The sequence below is a fragment of the Poromitra crassiceps genome (assembly GCF_964638095.1).
Source record: "Poromitra crassiceps genome assembly, chromosome: 10".
In the NCBI taxonomy this organism is placed as follows: Eukaryota; Metazoa; Chordata; class Actinopteri; order Beryciformes; family Melamphaidae; genus Poromitra; species Poromitra crassiceps.
In genome coordinates, this window is record NC_139631.1 from 29156019 (window position 1) to 29180873 (window position 24855).

The 24855-nt window shown below is 44.5% G+C and overlaps 1 protein-coding gene across 1 annotated transcript in view; it reads left to right on the forward strand.

Annotated features, from left to right (window-relative positions):
• Positions 1-24286, forward strand: part of rimbp2b (RIMS binding protein 2b) — a gene marked incomplete at its 3' end in the record, with an annotated part of 121882 nt that extends 97596 nt beyond the window's left edge. Inside the window, exons 13-27 of the mRNA XM_083644012.1 lie at positions 3897-4048; positions 5067-5690; positions 6084-6218; positions 8012-8173; positions 10992-11780; positions 13756-13864; positions 14389-14514; positions 16887-17068; positions 17706-17874; positions 18059-18121; positions 18900-19003; positions 19487-19513; positions 20491-20562; positions 21608-21742; positions 24098-24286. Of these exons, the coding sequence (XP_083500138.1) occupies positions 3897-4048; positions 5067-5690; positions 6084-6218; positions 8012-8173; positions 10992-11780; positions 13756-13864; positions 14389-14514; positions 16887-17068; positions 17706-17874; positions 18059-18121; positions 18900-19003; positions 19487-19513; positions 20491-20562; positions 21608-21742; positions 24098-24286 (3038 nt within the window). The remainder of the gene's footprint in view (positions 1-3896; positions 4049-5066; positions 5691-6083; positions 6219-8011; positions 8174-10991; positions 11781-13755; positions 13865-14388; positions 14515-16886; positions 17069-17705; positions 17875-18058; positions 18122-18899; positions 19004-19486; positions 19514-20490; positions 20563-21607; positions 21743-24097) is intronic.
• Between the last annotated feature and the right edge of the window lie 569 nt (positions 24287-24855).

Sequence of the window (24855 nt, forward strand, 5' to 3'; positions counted from 1 at the left end):
TGTGAACCACTGTGATAAGAGGCATGCATGGTAGAAACAGAAGGACTTGTGTGCACCACTGTGATAAGAAACATGCATGGTAGAAACAGAAGGACTTGTGTGCACCACTGTGATAAGAGACATGCATGGTAGAAACGGAAGGACTTGTGTGAACCACTGTGATAAGAGACATGCATGGTAGAAACGGAAGGACTTGTGTGTACCACTGTGATAAGAGACATGCATGGTAGAAACGGAAGGACTTGTGTGTACCACAAATGACTTGTGTGAACCACTGTGATAAGAGACATGCATGGTAGAAACGGAAGGACTTGTGTGAACCACTGTGATAAGAGACATGCATGGTAGAAACGGAAGGACTTGTGTGTACCACAAATGACTTGTGTGAACCACTGTGATAAGAGACATGCATGGTAGAAACGGAAGGACTTGTGTGTACCACAAATGACTTGTGTGAACCACTGTGATAAGAGACATGCATGGTAGAAACGGAAGGGAGAAAAAGAGAAAAGTGTTACAAGTAGACATCCAAGAAGCATTCACTGAAAAAGCAGCATAACATCGGTGACAACAGGTGAGTGTTTGGGGAGAGGGAAACTGTAAATAGTATGTATATATTTTGATAGTATGTATATCTCTTGTAATTCTTCTCTCATGAGGCTCCTTAAGGCTTTGCTGGGTGTCACAGCCTGGCTTTCCTGCTACACAAAATCATTTTACAGTAAGAATGTAATGAGAGCGATTTCTCTCCACACAGCCAACTATATTTCTGGCACTGTTTTTGTGGATGGGGTGCAGAGGTATAGGTATAGTTAGCCACTTGTACAAATGAAATATGGAATACAGAGACATCAGACTGTTTTTTGTTTGTTTATTTCTTTGTTTTTCCCATTTTCTCCCCAATTGTACTTGGCCAATTCCCGCTGCTGTCCCGGCCCTCTCTTCCGATCTGGGGAGAGTTGTAGACTAGCACGTGCTTCCTCCGACACATGTGCAGCCGCTTTTTTTCACTTGACTGTGAGTAGTTTCACAGGCAGGACGTAGCGCGTGCCAGGATCACGCTATTCCCCCCAGGTCCCCTCCCCACTGAACAGGCGCCCCGACCGGCCAGAGGAGGCACTAGTGCAGCGATCAGGACACATACCCTTAATCTGGCTTCCCACCCGCAAACATGGTCAATTGTGGCTGTGTGGATGCCGGACCAAGCCTGAGGTAACACGGGGGCTTGAACCCGTGACCCTCGTGTTTTGTGGTAGGCAGGGAATCTACCACTGTACGATCAGACTGTTGCTTTTAAAGGGACAAATTGCACCAGGGAGGAGGAAGAGGAGGTGGAGACATGGGAGAGGCAGATGGAGCTTCGGGTGGAGGCTGATCACAGGGAACAACACACTCACGTTGTGATCATGGCACATGATAAGATAAAGACACCATTTAAGGGGCTTTCAATTAACGGCAATTGATCTCATTCGCTTGGTTGAAGACACCAATTACATGACCCACGTTGTAGCATCCACATTGTTGTGAGTTATTCCCAGTCCTCTCTAAATGTATGTAGACAACATGTGTGTTGTTATGCCTCCGCCGGCGATAGCCAGGCTGGAGGCATTATGGATTCGGGTTGTCCGTCCGTCCGTCCAATGTTCGTTAACGCGATATCTGAGGAACGCTTTGACGGAATTTCATAAAATTTGCCTCAAACATCGACTTGGACTCATGGCTTGGACTCAAGGATGAACTGATTAGATTTTGGTGGTCAAAGGCCAAAGTTCAAGGTCACTGTGACCTCACAAACGCCATTCCCAAGTTTGTTAACGCGATATATCAGGAACGCCTTGACGGAATTTCTTCCAATTTGGCTCAAACGTCGACTTGCACGCAAGGATGAACTGAAAGGTCAAAGGTCAAAGTCACTGTGACCTCATGAATGCCATTTTCAAGCTCGTTAACGCGATATCTCGAGAACACTTTGACAGAATTTCTTCAAATTTGCCTCAAACGTCCACTTGGACTCAAGGATGAACTGATTAGATTTTGGTGGTCAAAGTTCAAGGTTACTGTGACATCACAACTGGTCGTTTCATGCTTGTTAACGTGATATCTCAGGAACGCCTTGACGGAATTTCATCTAATTTGCCTCAAACGTCCACTTGGACTCAAGGATGAACTGATTACATTTTGATGGTAAAGGTCACTGTGACCTCATTTTCAAGCTCGGTAACGCTATATCTCAGTAACACCTTGATGGAATTTCTTCACATTTGGCTCAAACTTCAAAGTCTGGACAGGCATGGATGTCGACTGCTCACTTGTTGGTGGAGGCATATATCTGCGGTGCAGTCGTTCTAGTTTAGTTTTTGCTTTAAACGGAAAGATAAATGGGCTGTTTTATTTTATTTATTTAACCTTTATTTAACCAGGTACGTCCTGTCAGAGTTCATTTATTTTTCCACAACAGTCCCCCTCAGACCAACAATCTCTTTTTCAGGGAAAACCTGGCCATGACGGCAGCAGCAGTATAAAGATACAATACCGTTTTTAGAATAGTGAATAGAAAAGAGAGAAAGAGACAGCAGGAAGGAAGGACAGAGGGAGAAAGAGAGCCAGAAGGAAGGACAGAGGGAGAAAGAGCCAGAAGGAAGGACAGAGGGAGAGAGAGAGAGAGAATTGTTGAAGTTTGAATGGACTTGGCAGCTGACCTGCTGATGGTGTTTGTGGACTTGAGGACTAGGGAGCATACGGTCATGTAGGTAAACACTGTATTAGGTTTCCATGCTCAGCATGTGTTCTTTAATAAGTGACTTCATCACTTTTTAGTGATACATTTTTATTAATAAGTCACACTCAATTCCCTGCTTGGAAATCAGCGTCTGCTGTATGTGTCTAGTATTTTATATTTGAATGAAAGTGGCTCCACTGAAATATTCATTAAAACACTCATCTTAGCTCTTAGAGGGGGAGCTTGTTGTTTATGACAGTTTAAAAATGACAAGAGGAAATTAATTCTCCAAACAGCTCCGCCTCCTGTTCCAAGACTGTGTGTCTGCTTACAGTCACAGTAGAAATGTGATTAATATTGCATTGACGTAGGTTCTCAGACACAGCTGTGGGCTGCAGCTCTGAGATACTGCTGACTGCATCTGCTCAGGCGCTGACTGCAGCACAGCTGCACAGATGGCTCTTGTTGGTTAGTATGCAGGCAGCATTGACAGACTGTGAAAACAGCAAACTGATTCTTTTGGGATGCTCCATAGAATATTATGAGTAAGGATCTGGCAGCAGAATATTGCTGTACTTCCATTCATGGCAGAATGTTGGCAAACTGTGTTTTCTCAACCAAGGTAACGCTTGCATAGTGTTGCATGAGTGAACACCAATACACACATCATGAACAATGCACTGGGATTGGCATAAATAATAATAATCATTATCATCATCATCATTAAAATTGCCTAGGCGGGAGGTGTCTGTTAGTCAAGATGTAGCACATGGGAGGTTCATGCTATTTCCCCCCAGTTCCTTTGCGACATTAAAAAAGATTTTCTGCCAGATAATATTTGAGTTATTAATTCCTTTTAATTTACATGATGGTTGTTCTCGTAAATAAAGTGGAAATACTGCCCATTTCTAGCTGTATACATTCTGCCTACACTCAGTATACTCAAAAACAACATTACACCTAGATAACTACCTCTGAGGCATATGCTGTTCCCACAGCACTGAGAAATCCCTCGTTTCATAACATTGTGCAGTGATGATCGAATGTGAGAACTGTGCACAGAAGTGAGTCTGGTCATTTGATCAAAGATGGCAGAAATGGTTCCGCTAGTGTTACGTTGTGGTTACGTTGTTTTTTTCTTTCTCTCCTTATCCAGTGTGTGTATTGTGTTCCCCAGGGCCCCCTTTCCCTCCCCAGGAGGTGCAGGTCCAGTGCGGTCAGACGCCTGGGGTCCTGCAGGTCAGATGGAAGCCGCCCCCACTGACACCCGCAGGGACTTCCAACGGAGCCAACGTGATCGGCTATGCCGTGTGCACAAAGGGACAAAAGGTATCAAATGTTTATTTTTTGAAGAGTCTCATCATGCATTTTGCAAGAGTCAGCCTTTCCCATCCCCAGTAGTGACATTTGGGAGTAAGACTCTACTGCCATCTGCTGGAGATATAATACAATGTTGACATCCAGCCCATGGCAGAAATTATGTAAGGAATATTTGCAAACAGAGCTGTAATGGGCTCCATGTTGCTCTGTCAATGTAACAGCCCACATCCACAGAGAGGTATTTTGTGTGTGTGTGTGTGTGTGTGTGTGTGTGTGTGTCTGTCTGTCTGACTGTGTGTGTGTGTGTGTGTGTGTGTGTGTGCGTGTGTGCGCGTGTGCGCGCGCGCATGTGTGTGTGTCTTTGTGTCCATCCTAGGGCTGGGTATCGGTCGAAATAACCCAGTACCAAGTAGTATCAAAACTTCTTTAGCAAACAATACCTGCATTAAATCCTTTTTGTACACATATCTAGAAAAAAATTACTATTTGTATGGTTTTGCTTGCAGTCAATCACCGCAAGCGTTCTTCGATTTAATGTGACATGTGATTGGCTCACTACCGCAGCAGCTACAACCCATATAGTCTGTGGTGGTGAAGTCGATCGGTATAAAGCAGTAAAAAAGTGATCGAATGAAGTACTTTATTAAAGATACGCAGCCCTAGTCCATCTATTGTTATGTCAGTCAGCAAAGAAAAAAACTGAATGTGAGTAGCGACCATGGTAGCGACAGGGGACAAAAATTCCCCAGTGGCCTGTAGTGGGCGCTATAATTAACGCTTATGGAAAAATGCATGTTTGATGGTTTTTTCCAACATGCTGAGGCAGGTGAGGCATTGCCCTACTCTCAACAGACCTGCAAACACACTTATCTACTGTAGGTCTACTGTATATGATGGCTTATAGAGTGCCTAAGTCAAGTATGGGTGTAAGTATGGGTTACAGAGTACCTGCTGGTGCATGCCATTGCTGACATTCTGAATTTTCCCTTTGTTGAGGACTTTTGTTCTGCTTCCTTTGTGAATGCAGATAGCAGAGGTCTTGTACCCTACGGCAGACTATGTGACCGTGGAGTTAAACAGGATTCAGTGCCTGGAGGCCAGGGAAGTCATTGTAAGGACGTTATCAGCACAAGGAGAGTCCCAGGACTCGCCCGTGGCCATCATTCCACACAATCTCCTGGGCTCTCCGCGTCTCTCGCACCGTATGCCCCATCCAGTGCACTCGCAGACCCACCCTCCTTACCCATCCACCTATCCCCCGAATCACCCTCAGCCCCAAGTGCAGCCCCTGTCTCGAGCCCAGCCCCACACGCTGCCCCACTCGCAACCAGGCCACCACCACCCGCCTCACCCCCAGCCTCACTTCCAGTCCCATAACATGCCCAAGTCCAAACCCTTAGTAAGTGCCAGAGAGCCAGAAACCAAAGACCACGAGGTGGGCCTGCGGCCGGGCCAGCCCTGGGAGCGCGCCCCCTCTCCGCTGCCGCCCATGCACGGACCCAGCCACCTGGAGCCGCCCCAATTCCAGCAGCGGCGTTCGCCCTCTCCTCAGAGGATCCTGCCACAGCCTCAGGGAGTCCCCATCCCCAACACCATCGCCAAGGCCATGGCCAGGGAAGCTGCCCAGAGAGTGTTCGCCGAGGGCAACCGGGTGCGTGAGGACCTACGTAAAATCATCCAAATATCCATCTTGTCATCTAGTATGGCATCTTCAAATATAATTTTTCAGAACACAAGTGAGCAAATCTGCCAGTATGATGAGATAATTTCACTTGTTTCCAATGGAAATGAACTTTCAAAAATTTAAATAAGCTGTCCTTCCTTTGATACTAATGGAGTGATATGCCTCATTGTGACGTTTCAAGATTTGTTTCTTGAAAGAACTGAAACTGCATTGGAAAACGTGGAATTATCTCATCCCATTTGCAGAATGTCTCCCTTGTTTTAAGAACAATATGATTTTCAGACTTATTAGACTAAATTACTTGTCTTTTTTTTTTTTTACTGTGAAAGATTACAATATTTCTCTCATATCGTATGGCAGGTTGAGAAGAGGAACATCTTCAGTGAGCGGGGTACACACTCTGATGAGGAGGAGGATGGCTATGACTCTCCCCATGCAAGGAGGAGAGGAGCTTCAGTGGATGAATTCCTCAGAGGCTCAGAGCTTGGCAGACAGGTACTTTACAAGCAGCGTGCAGGCAATCTGTGTATGCATCACTCGTTTCTGTGAAAATTAGGTATCCAGATGGAGTCACCAGCTATATATAGGCACACAGCTATATATAGGCACACAGCTATATACAGTATAGGCACACAGCTATATATAGACTATTCTTTCTTGAATTGTTCACAGTAGAAGCAATTGAGTACCGTATACAGTATTTTAAAAGAAAATGCAGTTGCCTTTCAACCTAATAGTTACCAAGACCATTCCTTGTAACTTCCAGTGCTTTAAAAGGTGTGATTTTTCCAAATAATTCCTCTTGGGGTTGGGCCAGAAATGTACGTAGCTGTAGTTCAGCAAGTGTTTACTAGAAAGTTTGACTTCTGCAGTGGTGGCTTCATCTGCGAATTTCAACCAGCTCAAAATGGTTATTTTAGTTTGGCAGAACATTTACACATAAGTGCATACAGTACAATAAATGTTGGAGTGCATGAGTGGTCAGTCAACAAAACACCCACCTTGGTGAGAACCCCTTTCCAAATTTATCTTTAATAATTAAATTAATTCTGTTGCCCGGATCTGACTTTTCAAAAGTTTCACGAATTCTGAATGTCAGACATTGACAGTGGATCCCGAGGGCAGCAAATGTTAGAGGTTGGATTTTTCTGAACATGTATTGAGGTGTGCATGGTGAAAAGTGAAAATGTTTTAGAAAAGTGAAATGCTGCTTTAAAGTAATACTCAGGGACATTTTCATATAAATAAATGTCTGTTTTGCTGCTCTCTATTGCTGATTGATATAACGCAATAGCCAGTTCATGACAGCTTTTACATTTGCTGTTCTAAACACCTGGTTGTCTGGAGTTTTTCCTGGAAAAAATCCTCTGCATTTTACCTTTCTGGCAATAGCAGCTCATTGGAATAAATAGAACCAGGCTAGTGGGCGTCCGGGTAGTGCAGCGGTAGATTCCCTGCCTTCCAACATGAGGGTTGCAGGTTTGAGCCCCTGTGTTACCTCCACCTTGGTCGGACGTCTGACCCCTCTGCTCCTCTTCCTCCCTCAGTGCAGCCATCCTGGCCTCCTCTTCCTCTTGGAGAAACTGGTGAAGCTTCTTAAACTCCTCCTTAATCTGCCTCTCTATGCTTGGGCCTGGACCTTAATGTGTTCTGCTGTTTGATGACAGTTTCCTTTAAACTACTATCGACTATTTCATTAAAGAGCTCCAGTTTCTCCTGTAAGGGCTCCAGTGATTTCCAGAGTTCCTCCTTGTGATGCCAAGCAGCTTCATCGGCGGGTGTGAACTGTGAATCTGTGGCTGGTGTATGTTTCTGTGGTCCAGACAGAAGAGCTTGAGTTTCTCAGAGTGCAGACTGCAGAGAAGCTCAGATCCTGCTCTCTGATCTCTCTCCTGTAATAAAGCCTCACACAGTTTCTTCAACACCAAATGACAAGGTGGTTCACTCCGTGAAGATATTTCCTTACAAAGTGGACACCCACGTATTAGTCTCTGTGTCCACCATCTCTGCAGACAGGCTTTACAGGAGCTGTGGCTACATGGGGGATCCGAAAGAACATAAAAAGAATTAAGAAGCGAAAAACAAAAACAGAACTAGGTAGCATGAGCAGCAATAGCCGCCATGGCTGAACAAACAAAGACAAGAGTGCTACAGTACCTATAGACACTCAAACTCCCACAACAATGACTGAGAAGCAAAGATGTTGCCAAAATAAAAGTAAAATGACCAAAGTCATTCCCTGCTTGCTTTCAACTCTCTCTCTCTCTCTGTGTCTCTCTGCCCTCTAGCACCATCACCACCACTACAGCCACAGCGAGGAGTACCACACAGAGAGCAGCCGCGGCTCGGACTTGTCTGACATCATGGAGGAGGACGAGGAGGACCTTTACTCTGAAATGCAGCTGGAGGAGGGCCGCAGGCGCAGCATCAACTCTCACAACACTCTCAAGGTACCTGCCCTGCCCTCCAGTATGTAGTGGCTGGGGCTGTGTGTGTGTGTGGGGAGGGGGGGGGGGGCAGTGGGAGACTGTGGAGGGTGGGGTCACATCATCTACAGAGGTCCCTGCTCACTCGCAGGCTCCACAGGCAGTAGGGGTGTGCCATAACATATTGTTATCGATATATTGTTACATTCATTTTCATATCGTAACAATGTAACGATCTTAATGGTATGATGTGCACACAGCAACAACAAGCATGGCTGAAAGCGAGTTAATTCCAAAAGGGGGAGTGACTTCAGTAGTATGGAAGTGTTTTGGTTACAAAACAACATGTACAACAAACCACGGTAATATTTGAAGGCATATTTGAATATTTAAAGGCAAACTGTTACGTTTATGCTGCCATATAAAACTATATCGCTTATTTTGTTTCAATTGTATCTTTCTGAAATTAATATTTTCAGTACTTTGTCATATTGCCAAGAATATCGTTATCGCAGATATTCTTTTCGGGCCATATCGCCCACCCCTAACAGGCAGACCCGCCATGCTGAGTGCTGAGTGAATGGCTGTCTATACATAACTGTACAGCTTGCAAGCAGCAAGGCTGTAAACTAAAGGCATAATGACTTTTTCTGGTTTGCATTACATTTTGATACACTGTATATTGCACTGAACGAGCGTTACAACTTTTAAATTCAAATGTTATAGAATGTGATACTGAGGTGTGACTGTGAAATGCACTATGTTATCAGCGATAAGGGGTCATGGCATATCGAGTGCATATGGGAATCTCATTTAAGTGAGTACTTAAATGGAAATATTCACTTTTGGTTATGTCTGTCTCATGTCCTAATGTTTAATTTCTCTGTTATCAATGTAGAAGTTAACCTTGTCAGTACATGATCCTGTCTTCATTGAGTCTGTGCAGTGGGTATGTGTGCATGTATGGCCAAGTGGTCACTGTGATAATCAAAGACAAAGTATAGATTAGAGTAATTACATGTTTTGAGAGTGAGAGGTTGGATAACCAGGAGTCAACACTTGAGATGATTGGCTGTCAGAAGCTAAAGCTTGATCATGACAAATTTGATTGTGTTATTCCTATTTTTGTCAAGTAATATCTCTACAGTAACATGGTGTTCAAGAACTGTATTCATTGGTGTATTGACTCTGTTTAAATACACCAATATTCCATCTCCCCTATTTCATTGCCATCATTTTGTAAATCACTGTTCTGTTGAACATCATTATCCACACCAACATTTGACGATAGACCTGTTCCTATGAGCAGTTCTCCTCCTCACTCTGCTTCATACAGTTCATTTAAGTTGCAAGGCTTTGGATTTATCACACTTCATCCACCTCACTGTTTTGTTGTTCCTCACCAATGGCACTAACTGTAAAAGTCTTTGCACACAGAGTCCGTTTTTTCGTCCGAAATTGACGCACGAGAAAAAAAAAGAATAAGACCTCATTTGTGTCAATCATCATTGACACACCGAGTCCGACAATTACGTCCGTCATTTAAGTTTTCGGACGAGGTTCGATTTTCTGCGTTTTTCGCATCAGTCAATAGCTTTTTGCGAGCTGGGACCCGTCTGTGTTTTCAGATGACGGATTAAGAAAACGCATACGAAGAACAAGCGAACTGTGTGTGCAAAGACCTTAAGGCTGTCACTTCTTATTATTTTATTTTTGTATGGATGTTACAGCTCATTAGTTGGGTTTCCACCCACTTGTTTTTATGCAAATTTTCAATTGCAAAATGCGGGGGGGGACTCCAAATATCGCAAAAAAAGTTTTCACGCATGGGGAAGGTGGAAAAGTTGGCGTTATCGATAAATGGTAATGCAATAAATGCAGTGGAAACAGATTACAGTAAGTGAATCTTACGTCGTCTCTCCATTCAAAAACCATGCAGCCTACACTAAATAGGACTTGTAAGGTAATAATGGTAAATAAGCAGTAACCTACCATTTTTAGACCACCGTTGTGTGTTTATTAAACAGAAGAAGACTGGCATTAATGTTAATGCGACTCACTTCTAGAATTGCTCCGTGGATTATAACGTTATGCTTGCCGAGTTGAAGAGTGGCACCTGGTAATCCAGAAATGGCCTCTTATGGTCTATGTAGTACTTTGTAGATCATCAAGAAACTTTAAATTAATAACATAGCTGTGTTTAATAGAGGTTGGTCGCTGCCTGCCTGCAAGACGACACATAGACTATCACGTCTATAGCAGCGGAGCAGCAGAAAGCCTCAAACATGAGGTGATTGACAGCTCTATAATTCGCATAATAGTAGTGGATGGAAACGAGCACTATTTCGCATTTTCTTTTGCCGATTTTCTGAAAATTCAGAAACACAGATACACTTGGATGGAAACCCAGCTTCTGTCTCTCTCTCTCTCTCTCTCTCTCTGTCTCTCTCTCTCTGTCTCTCTGTGTAAATTGTATGTTGACGGTACGCATCATTACCTTTTCCACAATTACCCTCCACAGCCACGCTCAGTTTGATTCTCAGCCATCACTCCATATTTGAGCCTCCACAGATTCCTGTTCAGAGCATGCCATTTCCTCCACACGGAATGAGACTTGCATGTCTTACTGCATTGCCACAAATAACTAATTCTGTCTTTATTTTGTCTTTCCCTCCATTTTATTTCTATTCACACACTGTGTTGTTTCCTGCGTGTTCTAAAACCTTCAAAAAAACTATACAACTCACCCCTCTCCCAAAATCTAAACTGACACTTTTGAATTGAACTGACTTTGATTGAACTGTGCAAATTGTGGAACGTTGCCCACCGGTGGTGACTGAAGGCATATTACAAACGTCAGGACCTGGCAGAGGAGAGAGACTGCTGGGACCTCCAGAGGGAGGTGGTGAAGCAGAAGTCGCTCCGCAGCAAGCGCCTCCACAGCATCCCCGAGGTGGCAGAGGAGGAGCTGGACGGCGTGGACGGCCTGGGCCAGCGCCTGTGCTTTGAGGACGGAGGCCGCCCGGGAACGCCCCACACTCAGCGGAGGAACGCCCGCATGTACCAGCAGGACGCCCACGCGCACGACCACCTCGCCCCCGGCAAGAACGTCCGCCACCTGCAGCGCCAGCGCTCCTACCCTCGCTTCCACGACGGCCGCTACGGCTACGCCGCAGAGGAGCGCACCCTGGGCCGACCCAACCGCCAGAACACCAAGAGCCCCGACAGCGGGTTGGACTGCGGCAGCGAGGAGGAGGGCTCTCTGGGCCGGGGTCAGCGAGGGTACTACTACGCCGCCCACGGGAGCCCCGTGCGCGGGCCCGTCCGCATCATCCACTGCGAGGGGCCGGTGGAGCGCCGGGCCTTGGCCATGGGCCGTAAGAGAACTCTGACCCGCCAGTGCAGCGTGGAGGAGGACTTCTGCGACGTGCCTGCGCCCACCTCGGTCCACACGGGTGACTTTAGGAACAGGGAGCACTTTGGGCCCAGTCGGGAGGCGGGGCCCCGGAACTACTCCAGGGAGGGGGCCCTGAGCGAGGGCCGGCTGAACGAGCTGGACAGGGTCTATTACAGTCCACACAGGGAGGCTAGGGCCCAGTCTATGTCCAGACTCAACCGGGACCAGCCGCTGGTGTGTGCTTCACACTTTCTGCTGTACATTCCATCAGCAGCAGCCATTCTCTTTTCTTAATGTTGTCTTTTTTTCTTTATCGGTATCCCCCTTCCTTTCATTTAGCACTCTTTGTTTCATTTGGAAAATTTCTGACAAGTTATCACATGTTCATGGTTGTTCTTATTTGATGTTTTATTTTTGTGTGAATTGCTTTGCTTGTACTCAGACTGTCAGGTGGATTTTCAAGTAATGCTTTTGATTACCTAAAGGCCATTTAACGAAGTTTTGGTTTCTCATGTCTCTGAGGGGAAAGGTTCCTTTAGAAGGAAAATGGCAGCTCGACCACGGCTGTTTCTCTGTGCACTGCATGGGGGGGATGTGCTGTTCCCGTCTCGTCCCCTGCCCCCTGGCCTCACCTTCCAACGTCTAGCAACCTTATTGCCCCGACTCGCGTTGGGAGCTTTATTCCAGCATGTTCTGCCTCTCATTGCCTTACATACCCAGTAAGGGCAGAGCAAGGCTCCTCTAGCCTGTGCTCATTTGTTTACTCTGTCTCTGCCCTCAACTCATTTGCATTTTTTATTATTTTTTTGCTTCTCTCGCTCAGTATTTCTGGCAAAGACATCTCTTTTCTTCTTGGTCATTATTTGTAATGGATTATTATTAAACCTTTATTTAACCTGGTGAGTCCCATAGAGACACTGCAAAACACGGCATCATTCAGAAGCCACGCCCAAAACCGGGGAAAACACAAACTCCCGTCCAATCCTGGCGTTCTCCTATGTCGCATGCATGGTCGGGTGTTGGACAAAAAGATCGTATATACGGAAGATGAACACTCCAACTTACTTCATTGACAGCAAGATCCACATTTTTCTTCTCGGCAATTCTCAATGGCTTCCTTGTTTTCCTCGGGAGTAAAAAAAAATCTTTAACTGGCGATTTTTTACATTTGTACATTTCTGCGCAGCCCACCACACAACAGCTTTTAGCTATGTTTAATTCAAGGAAAATGACGCTGGTGTGTGGAAATGAATGGAGCTTTTCCCCCGTGATGGGCGTGGCCTATTTCATGCAGTGTCTCTATAGATAAAGAGTACAAGATAGCAGCAATACATAGTTCCAAACAACATAGTCTGTGTGGGAACGCCCACAAAACGTTACTTCCGGTATTGTTGTGTCAGTAGGACGCTGACCCATTGACCACGCGTCTATGACAAGACACCACCTGAATGTATACAAGCACATACAAGCACAAAACAAAACATATAGTAGTAGTAGTAGTAGTAGTAGTAGTAGTAGTAGTAGTAGTAGTAGTACAGTATTATCTCTCATATGTTGAGCCTCTTTGTCTGTCGTAATAGTGGGCCCCGGGCTGAACCGTAATGGTTTTGCTCCGCTATTAAACCACATCTTTTTTCCATTCTCTATCCCTTACTCACTCACTCACTCACTCATCCATGTTTTAACCTCACTCGCTCCCTCTTCTCTCTCTCTCTCTCCCTCTTCTCTCTCTCCTCGCCTGCGTTCTCTCTCTCTCTCCCTCTTCTCTCTCTCCTCGCCTGCATTCTCTCTCTCCTCGCCTGCCTTCTCTCTCTTGCGCTGTCATTTGCTTACATTTCTCATCAAGGAGCTGACATGCACAGAACAAAACAAACAAAACAAATGGTCTTTAGCTAAACATCTGACCCAGTCAACCCCCCCTCCCCAGTCCATGTTGTTGTGTTGGGGGTTGATTTGATTTAGTTGTGTTGATGGTTCATTGGTTTATTGGGTTTTGTTCCTTGTTTTATGCGTTTATTACTCTTATTTTGCCTCCCTAAGGACAAATGGAAGCCACATCATTTGCTCTTATGGGTTTTCAATTGTTTTCCACAGGGTTTTGGGGGGGTTGTTACACATGATTTAACTACATGATTTCAGTGGATTTCTGTTCTCTTTGCAGGACAGGCACTTGGTTCTAACGTATTGCGTGTTGTCTCTCACTCCAAAGATCATCGGGAACTCGCCGTCACACGGACGCTCCGATCGTCTGGACCACTCGGGGAGGAGGCCGGTTCACATCGGCACCCCCCCTCAGCGACGGCCCATCCCATCCATTGGTTAGTGAGGTCACCCCCGCCAGGAGGCGCCCCCATCCCCACCTGCAGGGCCACTGATGTTTGTGTTATTTATACCATGTGTTTCCCCCTTACCCATGTGAGCCGAGCTGTTACACCTCTCCCATAGACACATGAGCTTAAACAATCACATAGAGCCTTTGTTGTGGGGTGTTTGCGCACCCTGTAGCTGTCCATCCTCATATGTTGGATTTGTTCATGTGCAGTTTGGCAGGAAATGATCCCAGATTTGATGCCTGTGTTTACTGTGGGTTAACATGTTTACATGACCACCTGATTTGACCCCTCCCCCCCCCCCCCCCCTTCTGCCACAACAGTGCAAGCATTGCTGTTTTACACCAAAGTAACTCCAGAGTGAAACCCGTTGCCCTCTACACCCCCACCCCAGGGCAACCTCATCATCCTCCCCCTCTCAGCATGATTGAATGGGGCCATGGGGGTAGCTCAGGGTGTGTGTGTGTGCGGGGGGTCTCTGACCGTAACGTTGTGATTGGTGTCTTCTGTAGAGATCACCATGGACAGTAACAGTGAGGGGAGTGAGGGGATCCTCTCACCTGTCAAGGAGGATGTTTACTATGGCAGTGTAGCTCGGCGCAGGATATGGCGATCTATGTCCTCAGAGCATCAATATGGTATGTGGTGCAGCTTCTCTCCAAAGATGACAATTCACCTTGACAATGACAGAAAAGGCAAAGAAACCTTTGTTGTTGTTGTTGTTGTTTTGTAATACATGCAGTGATATCATGGGTGAATGGTGGTCTTTATGTTCTGTGCTGGACAGCTAGCTGATTTCTTTGGTTTAGCTTAGCTGATTAAGCTGACGGGGGAAGACAAGATTGGCCACTTTTGCCGTTGCTGGAGAATGAATATCCCCTCCCTGTATGTACTCCTACAGCTTCAATCCCAGAAACCCCGCCCACCCTTTCCCATTCACACTCCATATCCACCCCTGTCCTTCCTCGCCCCCTCCTCCTTGTCCTCTATCTCAGCTCCTCCTCTCTGCTCCTTCTCTTCCTGGTTTTCTGGGCCAATCGCCTTTTTTCAGTTCTTTTTGCATGGCTCGTTCACAATAGACCCTTTTTACAGGGGCAATTTTGTGTCGGAAAGGCAGGGTAAACACTAATGAAGGTTTCCAACTTACACTCATGGAAGTTGGAAACCCTCATTACTGTTTTGCTAGCACCTGTGTTTACCCTGCCTTTTCGACACAAAATGGCCCCCCGTGAAAAGGGTCTATAGAGCACCACAGGGATGAGTCTGGAGGTAGCACTTGGGTTCGTCAGGGGAAAAGTGAATGGGGTTTTAGAATGGGGATGTCACTTAAACGCATAAAATAAGGTCTGTGGTTAACAAAAGTTTATGGGAGTGCGAATTTGGGTTCAGCAGGATAATCTTCACAAACGTGAATAGCTTTTATGACTTTTGGAACGTAAATGCGTTGATTAAAAATGTAATTTTTAGAAAACGCGTCGAAAGGCATAAAAGTGATTAACGTTCAAATTCGCGTTCCAATAAACTTTTGTTAACCACAGACCTTATTTGATGCATTTAAGTGAAATCCCCATTCTAAAACCCCATAGACTTTTCCCCCGACAAACCAACATGGCGGCGATTTCTGGTTAAGCCTACAAAAATACGTCATCCCTGCGGTACTCTGTCTATACAGTGAGAAGGAAAGAGACATGACTGGATGAGTTAGTGCATTCTTGCCTTGTTGGTGTCACTCCATTGCACATCCATAAATCTGCTGCCATCGAAATCAAACAGAATTGTTCAACCGTTCAAATTATTATATTCAATGTCTGCTAAGACGCACATTTCAATTGGTGACGGAACCTTACTCAGACCGACGGAATTCTGCCATTGGAGTATTTGATTTAACATGGGGATCCATGAGAAGCATGGGGAACTTTCCCCCTCACTGTCCCTGATATCTGCATTCAATGTGCTACTCTCTAATTGGGAATGTTCCTCCTCTGCCCTCCTGCGCTGCAGATTGTTTCCAGATGTGGACTAAGCATGACATCACCCCTTCTGCATTGCTATTTGAATGCATACCTCCTCATATTCAATCCCAGGGAAGCTCAGAGATGGGGACTTGGACTTGAGACTTGGACTTGAGTTGCACTTAAGTCACCCACACAGTGACTTGAGACTTGTCCTCAAAGACTTGAGACTTGACTTGCACTTGTTTGGGACTTGTGAACAGTTTATTTTTTATTTTTTGGTGCATTAACATTAAGGAAACGTCTACTAATGATAATGTCAACACTCAATGCTGATACCGTATGCTAATAGAGTGAGGATAATACAGTACAGTACATGCTTTGATTTCCTTAGTTTTAGCTATGCAGTGTGCTAAGCAGACTGGATGTCATGCAGCAGATGTTAGAATGCACATCCATAAGAGACTTGAGACTTGACTTGGACTCGTGATCAAAGACTTGAGACTTGACTTGGACTTGCAAAAAAGGACTTGTGAGCATCTCTGGGAAGCATGCATGTTAGTCAGCCTCTGTGAGATAAGGCAGTGAAACAGCAATGATCTTATAGTGCAGTGTTACATCTTTCCTCCATTCTCTCAGTGTGCACGGCCTTGCACCCAAAGACTGCTTGAAATGTGTCTTTTCTCTGTTTCCTGTCGGCCTTGTTCTGTTGTTCTCTGACGTTTAGTGACTGTCATGCCAGCAATCAGAGATGTGTGAACGAAGAACCCTACTGTGTGCCGCTACCAATCTACTATACAGATACACACCATTTTAGACAAGATTCCTTGGCCTAGTGTGCACGAACCAAATAGGATCTAACTTTTTCCAAGTGAACCAGATTAAAACGAAAAGTACATTTATCGCATTCGATCTGTGGCTCTTTTTTCACACATGCGTCTCATCGCCCTCTCCCCTGTCAGCTCTAACAAAGAGACATCTTCTGCTCCCATTGCCTCTGCAGCCAGCGTGGCTGTACAAGGCTGGTAGTAGCAGCAGAGGCCTCCTCTGTCTTTCAGACGGCTACGGCGGACGCAGGCAGGGGCGGGGCCGGCGCTCCCCGGAGTACTACGAGGAGGAGGAGGACGACGACCTGACCCGTATATTTGTCGCTCTGTTTGACTACGACCCGATGTCCATGTCCCCCAACCCCGACGCCGCCGACGAGGAGCTGCCTTTCAAGGAGGGCCAGATCATCAAGGTGGTGGCCCGACCCCGAGACGGCTCGGCCGTGCCTCTAGATCGGTTTGATACCGACTTAAAAAAATACACCATGAGACAAATGTTAGCTTTCCTATCTGACGTTGATTTATTTGCCAGGGAAATTCTCTATCATGCTTTAAACAATCTAGGAGCACAGGTTAGCCCTGAAATGTAGATGTTTGAAACATGATGCTAAAAGGAGTTTGGGCTGAGCAATATTTTGATATTATATCCATACATAGCGTCATATGAGTCCAGATGTCGTCTTAGATTCTTGATATTGTAATATCGTAATGTGGCATAAGTGTTGACTATTCCTGGTTGTAAAGGCTGCATTTCAGTGATGTACATCTCTGACCTTAGCACTACACAGTTATATTCTTTGCTTTTACCCACTTAGTCATAATAACCTCATTACTGATCATTATTTATCAAAAATCTCATTGTGTAAATATTTTGTGAAAACACCAATAGTCAGGGAACTGACTTACAATTGAACATTTAGCCCACTTTGTAGAAGATACAGAGATATATATCGTGTATCGCCATTCAGAACTAAAAATACTGAGATATGCTTTTTGGTCCATATCGCCCAGCCCTAAAACTTGTATCAACTTGTGTTTTTTGCTCCTCAGGTGTTTGGGAATAAAGACACGGATGGCTTCTACAGGGCGGAGGTCCGTGACCGGGTGGGTCTGATCCCATGTAACATGGTGTCTGAGATCCAAACGGAGGATGACGAGATGATGGACCAGCTCCTCAAACAGGGCTTCCTCCCACTCAACACTCCTGTGGAGAAGTTAGGTAGGACACCACTTACCGGCCTCACCACCTCCTGTCTCCCCCTTCTTTCACTTTACTTTGCTGTTACCCTCTGCGTCTATCTGGCCAGCTGTATGCTCCACTGAATTGTCTTTGACTGAGATTACTCGCATTTCTCTTTACCGATACTCTCCCCTCTTAATTCCCCGCCTGCTTTCCTGTGAAGTGAACTGCGACCGTTTCAAAGATGGCCGCTCAATAAATCGCAGGTCCAGAAAGTCCAAAAGAGGTCTGTGCCCAGTGAGATGCTCTTCCTCTCTCTGCTTCATCTTTACGTCACCCCCCTCCCCATCTTCACCATCCTTAGTCATCTATGAACTGCTTGGAGTTAAATACCACCTTTCACCTCAATGTGCTGTCACTGTAAACTAAAGCATTCCTTCATTATGAACATTATGGGAGTAGTTTGGCTTGCGATCCAAATGATCTTGTGAGTAGTGAGTAGATCACAGAGATCAGATGATCTTGTGAGTACTGTAGATCAGTGGTCCCCAACCACCGGGCTGCGGACCGGTACCGGGCCGCAACGCATTTGGTACCGGGACGCGAGCCAGTAAAAAGATTTTTTTTTTTTTTTTTTTTTTTTAATAAACATAGGCTATGTTATAGCGATATTATATAGGCTGTGTGTGGTAGTTGAAACATAGTTTCAAGTTGACGTTTATTTATGTTTGTAGTTAAAACAAAAACATAAATACTGTATAGGCTACATACAGTACAACACAAAAGGCTGTTATTTACCCTTTGTCGCCACCTGGTGAGTAAATATATATGTAACTAAAACCATTCAAATTGACAACCGGTCCGCGACTTTTTTTTCCATGTATCTACCAGACCTTGTCACAAAAAAGGTTGGGAACCCCTGCTGTAGATCACAGAGATTGTTTGGCTGGCAAAGCTATTGATTATCGTGTCATCCCATACTTCAATGGACTTCCTTTTTTTTTTTACATCGCTCCAATTGATTTCTCTGGCTTTTCTCTCTTTTTGCCCTCTCCTGATCTTAGAGAGGAACAGGCGAAGTGGGCGTCAACACCCGATGTCCACGCGCAGAATGGTGGCCCTTTACGACTACGACCCGCGAGAGAGCTCCCCTAACGTTGATGTAGAGGTACTGTCCCCCTGGGGCTCCAGCCCGCCCCTTTCTTTACCTTGACCATTCTCAGTTACCACCATCATATAACTGATACATAAAGCCACATTTAAAATCCTTGAATTTGCACAAGAAATTCTAAATGCATCCACACACAAACACGGATATTTTTTTTAAACATAGTATTTTCTAACATAGTATTTTCTCTGAGTTTTAGGTCAGTGAGAACTGAGCTTTTGGAAAATTTGGTTTTCTGAAAATGTGTTTTCAGAAATATCCATGTTCGTGTGGACGTAGAGGAGTTATTTTAGTTATTATTATTTTTTAATAATATATATACACACAGTATAAACAGGAATTAATTATCTCTCTGAACAGACAATGGACAGAGCTTGTGTTAATACTGTATACGCTAGTTACTTTTCCCGTGCTTTATTTGTGGCCCTTTCCCCCCCGGTTTCACTCACTCTCACCTTTCTATTGGCACTGCCACCGACCCAGTATGAGGGCCGCAGGCTGACTGAGGAGGTGAGTGAGTGTGAGGAGGGTACGGTAGGGTACGCTCTGCTCTGCTCTGCTCTGTGTGTGTTTCCTCCCCGTTTGTTGGAGTGCAAAGAGGAGGTGGGCTTCAGATGACTGGGTCCCGGCCCTCTACACAGCCCCTCATGCATTGCCTGAGCCAGCATCTCCCCTCCTCGGTTTGGTCTTTGTGTTGCGCTATAGAGTGCCAAAGTCTTCCGGGTTCGGCACACAACCTAAGACATTTTATTCCATTCATATTTCCATAGACCTTTTGTAAAATGCTTATAAAAGTTATTTTACTTGGTCAAACCAAGCGATTCAGCTATATTTAGAATCAGGAAGAGACCATATAACTTTTCACTCGGACCACACACAAAAAAAGAGAAACAACTTTTTGTAGTTATTATTATTATTATTATTATTATTATTATTATTATTATTATTATTATTATTATTATTATTATTTTCGTTTTGGTTTGAGTGAAATGTTATATGGTCTCTCCTGATTCCAAATATAGCTGAATCACTTGGTTTGACAAAGTAAAACTATTTTTAGAACCATTTTATGAAACATCTATGGAGAAATGAATGGGAATTAAATCTCTTAGGTCACATGCCGAACACAGAAAAGAGTGTGACTTTGTCACTCTATCTCCTACATACACCACGTTTGGTTTGTGTGTTTTAGAGCGCCCCCTGTAGGAGAGACGTGCCCAGTGTGTTGCAATGCTGTCTTCACAGTCCCAACATTTGATGCATTTCTAGTTGCAACAGTCTGTCTGCCGAGACTGAATTGACAGTGAGATGTGCGATGCATCACATTGATTTGGAGAAGGAAGCACAGCATTTGACCCCAGTAGATTTGATGTTTTGACCCCAGCTGCTGTGAGCAACGCAGAAGCAGGTCCTTCAGCAGAGCCCAGCTGCTGTGAGCAACGCAGAAGCAGGTCAAACGTATCTCAAGGCTCTTTCTTCTTTGACAGGCTGAATTGACATTCTGTGCCGGTGACGTCATCACAGTCTTTGGTGAAATAGATGAAGATGGCTTTTACTATGTAAGTGCTGAGATTTTCTAAATTATTTCTATTTCTTCCATTTCCATTGGGCATTCATGTACTGTATGATTGATTATTCAGAGCACAATGGATGATTTCCATGAACGGCACAGTGGCTCGGTGGTTAGCACTGTTGCCTCACAGCAAGAAGGTCCCGGGTTCGAACCCCGGTCCATCCCAGGTCCTTGCTGTGTGGAGTTTGCATGTTCTCCCCGGCTCCGGTTTCCTCCCACCACCAAAAGACATGTATGTTACGGTAAATACTCCTGTCAGTGCCCCTGACCAAGGTGGCAAAAAGAACTGGAGTTGGTCCCCGGGCGCTGCACTGCGGCTCCCCACTGGTCCTAGTTCTGGGAAGGTTCCTAGTAGAGGATGGGTCAAATGTAGAGGATACATTTCCCCATGGCGATAAATAAAGGATAACTTAAGATTGAAATACAAAACATTCCCTTAAACTGCAGCGAGCGAGTGCTTCCTCTAGTCACACTACTAAACTATTTTCTTCACCATCTCCTCCCCCACCAGCCACTAAAAAAGAAGACATTTCCCTTCAAATCTATATACAGTATAATAAAAGGGAGCATGTGGGCAATCTTTCTGTTTGTTTGTTTACATTTTTGTCCCACTGATGATGTAATCAGTTATGTCATAAAGTCCCGGAAGTGATGTCATCATCAGTGATGTCACTTGAGCAATTGTACATTGTGACATGATGATGTCATAGGCATTGTGACATCATCAGTGATGTCATAAGAGCAATTGTGATGTCATCAGTGATGCGAAGTTGTGACATCATCAGTGTTGTCATAAGAGCAGGGCGGGCGAGGGAGCAAGTGATCCTGCACAGCGGCCGAGCTGCATATGCGGGCTGCAGGGCCAGCTCGGCGAGCTGCAGGGCGGGCTGCAGGGCCAGCTCGGCGAGCTGCAGGGCGGGCGAGGCCGAGCTAGCGAGCGCCCCCCCAACATGGAGAAACACCTAACCACAGCATAACAGTTACACTCAAAGACAACATGGGAAGTCTCACTGTCTCTCTGTCCTCCGCAGGGCGAGCTCAATGGACACAAGGGACTTGTTCCTTCCAACTTTCTAGAAGAAGTGCCTGACGACGTAGAGGTTTTTCTCACTGACTCACCATCTCGATACCCCCAGGACACTCCAGCACGGATGAAGACCAAAAGGGTACATGCTCCTTCGCAGTACTAGCCCTCTGTCATCCATTGACCTCTTTTCAGTTCCCTCTATCTCCTTACTCCTTTAGTTTTGTGTCTGTGCTTGTGTGTGTTTCATCGGTCCAAACACAATGAGAATTCTGACTTTGGAGCATTACATTGTAAATATTGTAGATGTCTAAGATCTATGAGAAAAAAACTTTAAGACAAATACTTGACAGAGGTACTTTTATTTTTCATGTTTACTGCTGTGAAGGTGGGGGTAAGATATGCATTGTAAAAATATGTGGATTATACTGTATTCATAAAGCATTGTCAAAGAGTAAGAAGGAGATGGGGGGAGCAGCTGCTGTGACTTTCTACCTGTTCTGTCATGTCTTGAAAAAGAGCAATTACCATTTTTTGCACATGCATATTTAGCATTGTAACAGATGCTTTATGAATATATTCTGTGTTTGACCTCACAATACTTTCTAATAGAGTCAATAGTTTTGATGTACTGAAAGATGAACTATGTAGTCTGTTAGTAGCTCAGCATGTTCTATATTCCAGATGCATGAATTCTTGAACATTTTATATAAAAAGAAGTCTAGTATAGTCCAACTTTTGTATCCGCTCCTGAAAGCCTTGTTTTGTATATTGCTTTCTTGTAAAGTAGCACGCAAAAAGGTCAACTAGCCTATGTTGCCATCAGAGAATAATTTCAGAAGTAATTATTTCCTAAATGTAAATATGTGATGCTAATTCTGTGTTTAACAAATAATGCAATTGTTTGAATATTAACAGGTGTCATCAGATATTTCTTTCCTTGTGTTATGATTTACCATTTTCATAGTGCAGACTATTGAAATGCCATCACATTTTTTTTATTTCTTTTCCTCACCCGCTTGGCAAAACAGAAGAAGAGTGTTCATTTCACACCTTAAAGGCTGTGTTTCCGTCACGTAAGTGAGCAACTGAGGATACCAAGATTACGCTCCCCTGGTCTAATGCAGATGACATGGGTCCCCTTAGTTTCTGGTATGCAACATGTACACTTTATATGACATTCCTTTAGTGTTAACATGCATTTACGGTGCTTGAGTCGTTTTAGCCCTTTTTTCCCCCCAAAAAATGCTCAATTCTGTTTGTTGTTGGAGGATAGTGTCCCTAGCCAATGCATTAGACAAGAAGTATGGTATCTTCAGTTGTTTCTCTGAGTGTTGTACATGACAATGTCCGTCTCCTGCAACAAGTCTCCTGCTGTAACTCATGGTAAGCTAAAAGGCCATTGTTGCACGCCCAATTACAATTCAGTTCAAATGAACAGTGCTGCTCACATGTAGACAGTACAGTCTCTCCACTGTGAGACAGTGGACAACGACACCAATCAGGAGTGACAAAAAATACCAATTCTCTGCTAACAAAACACACGAAATAGGGTCTAAAAATAAAATACAAGTGGTGTTCATTTGGATTCATTAAGTTGGATCTTTGCTCCAACCCAAAATAAGAAAGACCCTTATTAGCATGTCTGTGTGGTGCACTTTTTCTTAAGGAATACTGTGAAATCTTAAAGAGCTAGTAACAGTTTTCCTTATCGAAACTGGAAAATGACATTTTCTTTGGATGATCATGAGAAATAGAAACTTATTGCATGTTTGCATCTAGGTTCTCGTTATATCAGTTTTGGAAACGTTTTATTTTATTTTAAGAACGTTGAATTGCTTCCACCAACTTTGAATGAAAAGCATCCGACATGTCCTTTTAAATACCATATAGTAAAATATGACATGTGCAGAATGATTTGGACATGTTACATGTTCTGGTATATATTGAAAATATTCACATGCAGCCTCATGCTAATGGAATCTTGAACCATCAACCTTCCCAAAGTGCAATTTTAAGGAGCCTTTTAGCTCATGATTACAAAAAAAGGAATAGTAAGATATTAGTAGTTCCTCTGTAACCCAGTTGTTTGAGTGAATATATATTATATATTTAAAAAGAAGGAAAGTGATATAAATATGTCCCATTTGTCCCAAAATGCAAATGTATCTCTGTTTATGTGTGAGAGGAAACTGCCCTTGCCTTTGATAGTCAGTCTTGAGAACTGTTGTCTCCTTATTTTGCCGTGGAAGTTAGTCGATATTTGAGCTGAACAAATCATGCATAAATTCTGTCCTCTTGTAGCTTACTTGTAGCAGCTTCATAAAAAAAAAAACACTGTTTCAGCCTGGCAGAGAGGAGGGGGGGGGGGCGGGGGTGGATAACCTATACCTGAGTGCACAGGACAGGAGGGGGGGGGGGGGGGGGATTCAGAGGTATGGTGGCCCTACTGAGACTTTTTAACACCCTGAACTGTACCTTACGGGTCTCCCATTAGGTTCCATTGGAAAAATCGGGTCCGCCCAGAAGAGCAGCCACAGTGCGCCCACACGTCCCAGGCTCTGGCCCTGCCACCGTGGGGCCCGGCAGTCCCATCAGGGCCCCACTGGACATGTACTCCAAAAAGAAAAGGGGACTGCTCTCCAAAGGGAAGAAACTATTGAAAAGACTTGGCGCTGTTAAATAATTCCTCGACACACCTAATGAGAGTGTGTCGTCCACTTCCTCGTAGTAAAACAACCCTTCATTACATCGATTTCAATTCAGTTCACAAGAAAAGAAAAGCTTACAGTGGTCAGGTGGCATTTGTGAGCTTGGCAAATGCTTTATTCTTGTACATCTGTTGTTGTATACTATAGAATTTGTAGTTTGTTAAATTACAGTACATATTTTGAATAATACATTTCATATTACGGTCCAGAGACCTCATGCTGTCGGCTGATGTAGTATCGAGTGTCTTACCTCTTAGGTCTTTGGCTGATAACGTTTTATGAGAAACTATAGATAGGGATGTGGCCCGGGACATTCTCCATTTTGCATTTGGTCAATCTGATGGCACTAGACCAGAGTATGCCTCAGACTATGACCAATGTATCTGCTTACAACTGAGATCGCTGACCAGAACTCAGAATGTCTCTCTCTCATACACACACACACACACACACACACACACACACTGAGGGCTCGTGTCCACTTTGAAATCTGCAACGATGCGAGGAACAGATGGACTTGGATGGAGGGCTTCGACTTGAGCTT